The 9,588-nt window shown below is 47.0% G+C and overlaps 1 protein-coding gene across 2 annotated transcripts; it reads left to right on the top strand.

Annotated features, from left to right (window-relative positions):
• Positions 1–206: 206 nt before the first annotated feature.
• On the top strand, positions 207–8,058 carry LOC120664456 (paired amphipathic helix protein Sin3-like 6). 2 transcript variants are annotated; one of them, XM_039943698.1, is made up of 17 exons: positions 207–401; positions 524–757; positions 857–1,037; positions 1,117–1,218; positions 1,293–1,421; positions 1,570–1,747; positions 2,038–2,192; positions 2,270–2,421; positions 2,556–2,662; positions 2,757–3,017; positions 3,146–3,510; positions 3,630–3,986; positions 4,229–4,326; positions 4,429–4,567; positions 4,709–4,807; positions 5,023–5,138; positions 5,383–8,058. In XM_039943698.1, the coding sequence occupies exons 2-17, from the start codon at positions 585–587 to the stop codon at positions 5,450–5,452; spliced, it is 2,682 nt and encodes an 893-aa protein (XP_039799632.1). In that variant the 5' UTR covers positions 207–401; positions 524–584; the 3' UTR covers positions 5,453–8,058. The 2 variants fall into 2 exon arrangements, with proteins under 2 accessions (XP_039799632.1, XP_039799633.1); XM_039943699.1 differs by having other exon boundaries at positions 529–757.
• Positions 8,059–9,588: the final 1,530 nt, after the last annotated feature.

Genomic DNA, 9,588 nt, shown 5'->3' on the forward strand with positions numbered 1-9,588 from the left:
TCTGATCTCAACCTCCACATCCCGGAATCAGATGCGACGACGGAGATACTATTACCTTCCCACCGGGGACACTACGGCAAGGGGAGAAGATACGCTGACACGATAATCTATTCCAGACCAACGTGGATAGCGGCGGTTCTAATAAAAAAAAAACCCCAAGACATAAGCCAGTCGGTCCCTACCAATCGGACCCGCACCCAAAGCCAACATGTGCGCATAAATAGGCACTTCCCTCGCGTCCGCCTCTACCCCCTTCCCTCCCCTCGCGCCATCGCCGGTGCCGCACCCTGTGGTTTGGGTTCGTGCCCTAGAGAGCTGAGCTAGGGCGCCGCCGGGCGCAGGTAGCCTTCGTCTTCTTCGCCAACCACAAACCTCACCGCGGCAACCTGGTGCTCCGGCCGGTACGTTCCCCTTCTCCGATGTCTCTTATCTCGCGCGTTTAATTCCTCCCCGCGCGCGCTAAGTCAGTGCGATCCGCGTTTAATTCCTAGATCATACCACCAATCGAGATGTTATTATGCAGCGCAGGTGCTTGTGTGTTTACTGCACTGGTAGACCCTTTTGTGCGTCTGAAGTGCCTGCGGATGGTCCAGGGAATGGCACCTTCCGGCGAGCCCGGTGGTGAAGATCTGCACAAAAGGGCACTTGAGAACCACCGTAAGGAGACTGTGGGGTTCCTCATCCTTGCTAAGTCCATACTCAGCGACGATGCATACAAGGATCTCATCAAGACATCACAGGAGATCGTTAAACGAAGGTATGCATCTTGCATCAAGTCCTATTTTAGCTCCCTCTGAACCGTTCTTTTTATTTGTGGTTATGTTCTAACTTCTAACACTGTCCTCTTCTATTGCAGTTCATGTACTGAAGGTGGAATCACAGCCAAAAAATGCGAAGAAATTCTGTTGGGAGTGTTTGCTGGCCAAACTCACGTCCTAAAGGGCTTCCATCACTTTCTGGCTGGGCGTGATCCCTTCCACGACAATGACAGCCAGCAGAGCGTATTGGGTGTACTCTCTTTCCTTGCGAAAGTGAAGGTGATATACACAGCTGCTCCTTGTTTAAGGTTCTTGCTTGGTGTCGCTATATAGCTTGATGCTTCCTTTCTGCCTGCAGGAGTCCCCTTGTATATCCCATGAAGATTACAATGATTTAATAGCCACCCTGACTGAGTTTATTGTCACAAAGACCGTGGGAGTTGAAGATGTTTACAGAAAGGTGCTCTTGTTGTTCAGTGGTTTCTTCCTAACGATTTGGAAGGACACTCATTTCAGAATCATTTGTTTTTGTAGGTAAAGAGAGCCATGCATCAGTGCCCAGAGTTCATACATATCTTTGAAAATTTTCTGTCTGATAGCCCAAGGGTGACTGTACCAAATGAGCAATCTCACGGAAGTCCAAAGACTAGTCCTACTGACAAGGTAATGAATTGCATTTCTCAATATTTGCTATATGGTCCAGACCACATGTGGCTTATATTCTAAAGCCCTAGGGCTCATAATTGCATGCTATTCCCTTTTCCATTATGATCCGGGATGTTATCATCAATTCCTAAATTTCCATGTGCAGGCAGTTTTATGCTTTACTCCAGATGCAAATCATAACTTGGATGGTAACCGAACAAAAACAACTAATATGAAATGTAATGTATCTCAAGTGGGGCATCCTCATGATCAAGACCATGAAGAAACAGAGGACAATTTCAGGCAGAGACATACTCAAATTATCCTTGATTCCTTTGAAACAGGTACCAAAGGTGCCAGTAGAAAAGTGGTCACTTTGAATGTTCCAATTTCTATCTGTATGCCTGATTTCTGAAACGATATAAAGGAGTACACGCCATTTGATACATAATCCTTACCCGAGCAAAATCAATAGATTTCTGAAAAGTCGGTGATAGTTATGTCATACATACATACATACATACATGTTCTAATGTGTTGGTAGAAGCGCAGCTCATGCTGGATACTCAATCCTGAGTGTGGTTTTCACTCGTTAACCTATTGGGCTGAAATTCTGTTTGCATATTTCTGATAGGTAATGGAGAATCACTTTATGCAGAAGAGTATGAGGGAGACAAGATTGATCCCTTACCAGACTGGAGTTCCTCAAAAGAAAATGAATTACCCCCCAAGGTGAACCTCGATATGTGCTCACGTTGCACTACTAGCTACTACCTGCTACCAAAGAATGTAAGTTCCTATAAATTCATTCTATCCCCATTTCATCTTATGACAACAAGTTCTTACTTGGTTATTCTTAATCTCAGTGTTTAACTCTAAAATCAAGTTACCGGACCGAGCTGGGGCAGTCTATATTTAACGACACATTGGTTTCTGCTACCTCTGGGAGGGAGGATTGCTTTAAATTCAGAACTAAAAATCATTATGAAGAAAATATTTTCAAATGCGAAGATGACATGTAAGTAATAAATTGTTAATTTGGTTCAGTTTGTCTTTCATCAGCTATCTACAACATTTTGCTTGCTCATAGGATAGTGAATGATCCATGGTCTTTATAGTGCCTCTTTGAATAATGGTGTATTTTTTTATTAGGTTTGAGAGTGACATGCTATTGCAGCGCTACAAAGCAACCGCTGACTTTATTGGAAATCTGCAAGACAATATTGACAGCTCTGTGAAAATTCAAGAGTATCTAACTCGTAAGGAATACTTTATCATACAGAAAATTTGGAGTTTTTTTCTTCGAATTGACTAATGATTATTTCTTTCTCTTCGTTTTGGACATGTGCAAAGCCTTACATAGGAGGTGCATTGAACAATTATACGATGAACATGGCCTTGACATGCTTGATGCACTGTGGAAGAAAATTGATACCAGTACAGCTCTTGTTATTCTACATTCTCGTTTAAATCAGAAGATAGACGATTTATCAGAGGCACGGTTATCTATGAATAAAATGTGCTCCAGTATTATGGCCAATAATTACCACAGATCGCTTGATCATCGAAGCTCCTCCTTCAAACAATTGGATAAGAAGAGGATGAGCCCAAAAGGTAGCATCATTATGTCCAGCAAATCTATGTGATTAGTATTAAGTTCTACTAAAGCTGAGTTGCCCCGACTCATCAGAGTTTTACATTTCTCTTAACATTCAATGTTCTCATCCATGTCTCACTTGCAGCTTTGCTTGCTGAAGCCAAAGAAATTAATATGGCAAGGTTGAACAATGGGGATAAACATATTTCGTCTGCTAGCAACAATCAGTCAAGTTTGATTTCGGAAAATGTACCTAAAGATACTGAGCTTCACATCCACAATGACATAAACATGATGGTTCATTGTGCCACCAAAAGCTGTCCTGAACAAAAGCCAATGATGATTTGGACAAAATTAGTTCAACCATTTGTTTCTATTAATTGTCAGTTAACAGAATCAAATGGCACTGTAGCTCCCAAACAAGCTTGTGAACACTGTGGTCTTGGCAAAAATTTTCTCAGGAGCATCCCTGAGTCTTCGTTTGCTAATAATATTCCTTTATCTTCGACGGTATATACATGTCTATATAATGTTACGTTCTTCAAATTTATTTGAGTTTTGATCCCCACATTGACACTTTGTGCTTATGGATTAAAATATAACCTGCTTTTTGGTACTTTTTATTTCAGAGAGGTGGATATCTTGTAAATACACCCAATAGGTCTGCTTCTATACATGATGCTTGTCAGACAGAGATCGAGGAGGGTGAATTCATACCTGATGTCCAGTTAGGTTCCATGCTTGAACCTGGGAATGGAGCAGCAAGTTTCAGCGTTTCTGATCCCAGTGAAGACGAGATGAGTTTTCGGTGCCCAGGCAGTAGTATTTATGATCAAGGTAATAAATCTGGAGTGCATCATGAATCGAGAGAAGGCAGCAATGTTGAAATGGGAAGTTTAGCATATTCCAAGAGACCAGCTGAACCGCTTGATGTGAACGGCAGTATACCTTGCTGTTCTCTGGTTGTGCTCTTGAGGCTTCACCAGGTATTTCAGCATTTTATCTTGTTACATGAACCATGCTTTTATTTTTGCTAGCAGATTAAATTAAACATCTGGTATTGAAGACTCTGCAGTTCAATGCCAATACTAGTGTTTATTTCATGAAGGAACGAGGCTTGCAAGCAATCTGCAGCACCATATTTTGTTTTATATAATTGGACAAAACTGTTCAGTCTTTATAATTATTATTGGTGCTACAATTTATTCATTTATCCTTGTATTAACAGATTTTGTGTGAGAGACTCCTAGTAGCAAAGGTTCTTTCGGCAAAAGCAAGGGATAAAGCTCCTTCTCGAGGTTCAGTCACTTGTGATGTATATGCTGGGTAAATGTCCAGAATTCTTACCTATGTACCTGAGCAGAACTATTCGTGACTCATAGTGCAATAGTTCTAACTTCAATTTTCTCTTTCTATTGATTCCTGCAGGTTTAAGAGGGAACTCTTTAACCTACTAACAGGCTCTACTAACAGTTCGAACTTTGAGAAGTACTGCCTGACTTTCCTTGGGCCGAAATCCTATGTACTCTTTACTCTAAACGAGGTGATGGGCCGAGTTATCAAGCAGGTAATCTAAATTAGGGTGTGATGAATATTAGCTATGTTGTCTGACTTGCTTAGGGGTGTTTAGATGTTTGTTAATTTGTTGGGTTGACGTGCCTTTGAACCAGAGCTTGTGCTTGCCTGATCCAGTTAATTTGTCCTCCAGCTCTGCAAAATTTGTTCAGGTGCTGAAGACCAGCCCCATGAGGGAATGAGAGGACAAGACCCATCCAAATATATATCTCGCCATCAACATGCAAGAAGCGTAAGTCTCAGAGTCCTTCTGTTAGTTGCCATTAGTATGTTTCTGATGTCTTGTGATCTTGTCCAACCCTCATTTCGACCCAGTTCATCAGGACATAATTAGTGGAGCATCTTTGTTTTCTTTTTGAAAGAAAGAACATAATTTGTGGTACATGATTGGGCTCGAGATATCCAACTTACCAATTGCTATATGTATCTGTCCTCACCCTTGTTCAGTCTCCGACTCGTCTAACAAATGGATCACTGGAGCAAGATTACCATGAGGAGGGAGAGAAAGGTAGCAAGCCTCTCGACGATACTATTAAGCCGATGCAAAACCATTTTCAGAGAAGGTAGGGGTATCGACTAGTGACTATCCTTAGGGGTGCAAATAGGTGCATTATCCACCGCTCCTCTTTAGTCCAAAAGTTTATACTAGTTTTTCAAGGTGGGAGCTTATTTTATGAAACTAGTACAAATTTTTGAACTAAAGACGGGCAATGGATACCCTAAGGGGCACCCATTTGACCTTTAACTATTCTGCGCCCAGCTAGCAAGGTGCCTATTCTCTGTTGTAACATGCTATCTGCCTCGCAGGAAAAAGCGGAAGCTGGAGGCGGGTATAGCGAGCATATCTCAGCCTGGCGCAGATGGTTTAATCTCTTAGCTCCCGGATGGAACTCGTAGTAGAATAGCTATTGTACACAAGTTTGTACCAAACCCATCATGTAAATATATGCCTGGGTGTAGTGTGTTAATGAAAGACTTAAAGCCTATATACTATAGGCCCATATGGCCCATAAGGTCTTCTACATATTATTGTCTCTAATTGAGAGATTATCTTCTCAATCCTTCAAGGTTAGTAACATAGTGTAGCAAAGCAAATCTGTTGGCTGCAATAGGCATGCACGAGCTGGTAGAAGTCATAGTCGTAGTTGTTAGAGTATATTAGGGATATCTCTATATTAGGTAGATTAAGATTGTATCCGTATCCTACCAGATCTGTAGGAGAGACTCCTTACCCTCCAAGTCATGTACCCCTATATATTCAGCCCCAAGGCTCAGGCTAATACAATCCACAACAATCCACCAATTCTATTCTCCAACATGGTATCACGAGATTAGGGTTTGGGATCCTAGGCTAAACCTTCCGCTGCCGCCACCCTCACCCCTGTCTCTCCTCGTGCCCCAACCTCCTGCACGTCATCGGCCGTCTCCCACGTCGCCCATCCAGGGCGTCCCCTCGATCTCCGCCGGGGGCAGCGCCCTCTTCGATTCCCGTAACAGATCTTGTTAGTCCGCCGCCTTAGAGTGTCAAGCAGCAACAGATCATGGCGTACCTCTCCATCCGCCATGGAAGCCATCGTCGACGACCCCGTCCAGCGCTGCCGTGGTGGCAGTCGTGGTCTCCCGTGATGCTCGCGCTCTCCCTTGTGCTGTCGTGGTGGCAGCACGGGCCTCTACGTGGCGCATCCACTCGTCGCCGGCGGATTTCGCGCGGCCCCTTCGCTCCACCCCGTCCCCTCCCCTGCCGCCGCCTGGACCCGCGCCGCCGACGGCCAGGACCTGCGCCGCCCGACCCGGCGGAAACCTCCGCCGCCGGCGTAGGGACTCGCGCCGTCCAGTGCGGCTCCGCCGGTGCGGGGCTGGGACCTGCTCCAGCGGATCCCCTGCCGACGCCGCCCGGGACCCGCGCCGCCCGCTCTCCAGAGCTCTCCACCGTCCACCGGACCGCCCCGCTCCTCTGTTCCCTTCTTTTTCCCCTTCTCGCACTGGTGTCTTTCACTGTGGTGGGCAGATAGTGAAGATGATAAGGGAGGGGGGTCTGTGCTATGCGCACCCAGGGTTACTACACGACCTGCTGCTATGTGTATTTTCTTTTGCTCGATCACTGATCGAGATTGCGTCGCCCACCGCCCGTCGACTTCGCGCCTCTACCTCGACGTCGGCATCGACTTCACCGGCCTCTTCTTCCTCTCCGACCCTGCGGCATGGCGAGATGGCCGGCACCCTAGGGGGCGCTCGTTTGCGCCGCCGCCTACATCGCCGCCTTGTCCGCACGTCGACCTTCGCCGGCTCGTCGTCGCCTTCACCGATCGGGACGCCTTCACCGACTTCGCCCACCGTCATCTCGCCTCACGCTACTCGGTCTGATCAGCCGATGTGCGTGATCCACCCGGCTTCCGTGACGTCCGTCCTTGTCGAGCGCGCCCTTCACCGAGCACGGAGGGCTGTCGCTACGCTGCTTCTTCGGGCAGCAGTGGCGTCACCCCGTGGTCTTCTCCGCCATTGCTTCCTCACCGCCGCCGACCATGTCCCTAACCTCATCGTTGACTCGTCGCTGCGCGCTTCGCGCATGGTCTTCGTCAAGCTGTACGAGTTCTTCACCGTCTCTTTCGAGCGCCGCCGTCGCATCAACCGGATCATTCGGCCTTGTGCTGGAAAATCTGGGTTCCCCTCCTAGCTTCGTCTAGCACAACCACGTCGCCAGCGTCGCCATCTCGTCCCCGACTACTTCGTCTACTCCAGCAACAGCAGGCATTGGCATCTTCTACCTCGCCTTCTTCTACGCCTGCGACCGCCATGGAGGCCTTCTCTGCTGGTCCCCCCGGCGACAGCGTCTGGTTGTGCATCCTCCCTTGCACGTCCGGTATTGGCAACACCGGTGCGTGCCCATCGTCCCCGGCGCATTCCCGAGCCTGGCAAACCTGGGCATGTGTCGCCCAATGGCCTGACTGCATCGACTTCGGCATCGCTCCCTCTACGACTGCCTCGACGCGTCGCCATCTTCGTCTCCGGCGTCTTCTCCATTATGCCACCACCATGGCGCCTCCTCGTGCTCCCGCGACTTCATGTGCGGCTACCTTGTCTTCGGCAACCTCGACATAGCTACGTCGATCACGGCTACTCTACGTATGGCATCATTGACCATGGCTACTCGTCCTCACCTCGGCTACCTCGACATCGGCACAAAGGGCTATCATCTGCTTGAGCAACCTTGTGGGTTTCCACTCCAGCCACAGCATCTGTAGCGCCCTGACCGTTGTGACTGCTGGGGGATGTCAGTTTACCGACTTCTCTCCAGTCTCACTGTCTGCGATGCTCCCGCTGTGACTGCGAGGGGCTGTTAGAGTATATTAGGGATATCTCTATATTAGGTAGATTAGGATTGTATCCGTATCCTACCAGATCTGTAGGAGAGGCTCCTTGCCCTCCAAGTCCTGTACCCCTATATATTCAGCCCCAAGGCTCAGGCTAATACAATCCACAACAATCCACCAATTCTATTCTCCTACAGTAGCCCACAGAGATATGAATAGTGAGCAGAACACCACCTTTTGTGCTGCTGATCCTATGAGTGTAACCTTAGCTTAGAGATTGAATGCCCTAAGCAGAGAAGCTGAGGCCAATTGGCCAGCCAATTTTCTGAACCGGGATTACCCCCCTTTTCCATTGCATAACGGAAGCAACATTGAACTAGGTCCGGAAATAGAGCTTGGGGAGGAGGGAGAGCAGCATCTTATTCTCTTTGCAAGAACTTCACCGGGCATATACGATTTTTGGACACCTTCTTTATCCCTTTTTCTTGTCCTTATTTATGGGTTTTCCACTTATCACAGACCAAAACAGGGAGGGAAGAGAAGGGTCTATTGGCCAACCAATGCAAAAATTCATTCGTTTTTTTTGTTTCTGATATATCCTTGTAGTACTTGTGTTCGTACTTTTTTTTTGAACAATAAATAAAAAGCAAGCAACTCAATTAAACATTACTGGAATGATGAGTTTAGTGTTTTTTTATTTGTAGTATGGCCCTCTTGAGAAGTTGATAGTAACATATTCAGCTTCCATTCCATTTAATTAGTACTAAATTAGGCTCTATTATCACAACATGGTGGATTTTTGCGACGATACTTATTTGTTTGCTCACTTATTTTAGAAATAAGTGGCTGGTTTCTATTGGAATAGAAATCTTAAGAACTATTAAATACCAACAAGTTGTGTCTTATTTAAGAATGGTTGCCTCTATCACCGAAAACTAGCTGTTTTCAGCCAATTGGCGGTGTTTTGAAGAAAAGGGGGTATGACTTTACAAGCTGCAAGCACACAAAGAAGAATTGAACTAGATGGGAGGAGGTATGATCTATTCATTGTGATCACTGATATTTTTTAGCCTGATGTGTCTGACTCATTTTTCATTTCAAGCATAAATGATCACCTATATAGTGTTAGATATATAGAGTTGTATATGGTCATGTATTGTATTTGTACCCTAACTTGTACTCCAAGCCTATACGGCCTATATAATGAAAGGTCACCCCCCTCATTAGGGTGTGTGGTGTTTGCCCAACTCTCTACGTGGTATAGAGCCTAAACCCTAGGCCTGCCTCTTCCCTCCCTCCCTGCCCTAGCGCGCCGCCTCCTCCCTGGCCGCGCGTGCACCCTCCCTTCCGCTGCCTACGCGCCGCCGACTCCCTGGTCACGCGTCCACCACACCAGATCCCATCGGTTGATGTCCTCCATCACCTCCGTGGATTCCTCCGCCGGTGACAGCGACTCTGATTGCTCCATCGGACTCTCCCTCGTCGCCGACTCCGCTGCACAGATTGACCCCCCATGGCGCGCCCCTACGCCACGATCAACGTGCACGCCAACGTCCTGATGAAGCTTGACTTCTGCGCCGACAACTTCTCCAAGTGGAAGGCATGCTTCGAGGCCTTGTGCGGCACTTTCGAGTTGCTGTCGCACATCGACAGGACAGCGCCTCCCGATCCGCTCACCCCTGCGTGGATCTAGGAGGACTGC

This window comes from Panicum virgatum, chromosome 3N (assembly GCF_016808335.1).
Source record: "Panicum virgatum strain AP13 chromosome 3N, P.virgatum_v5, whole genome shotgun sequence".
Classification (NCBI taxonomy): domain Eukaryota; kingdom Viridiplantae; phylum Streptophyta; class Magnoliopsida; order Poales; family Poaceae; genus Panicum; species Panicum virgatum.

Excerpts from the sequence above, each read along its gene's own strand:
- LOC120664456 (XM_039943698.1), top strand. The coding sequence starts at position 585 with ATGGTCCAGGGAATGGCACCTTCCGGCGAGCCCGGTGGTGAAGATCTG. Across the intron at positions 1,219-1,292 it reads TTGAAGATGTTTACAGAAAG|GTAAAGAGAGCCATGCATCA; the intron begins GTGCTCTTGTTG and ends TTGTTTTTGTAG. Across the intron at positions 2,193-2,269 it reads ACTACCTGCTACCAAAGAAT|TGTTTAACTCTAAAATCAAG; the intron begins GTAAGTTCCTAT and ends TCTTAATCTCAG.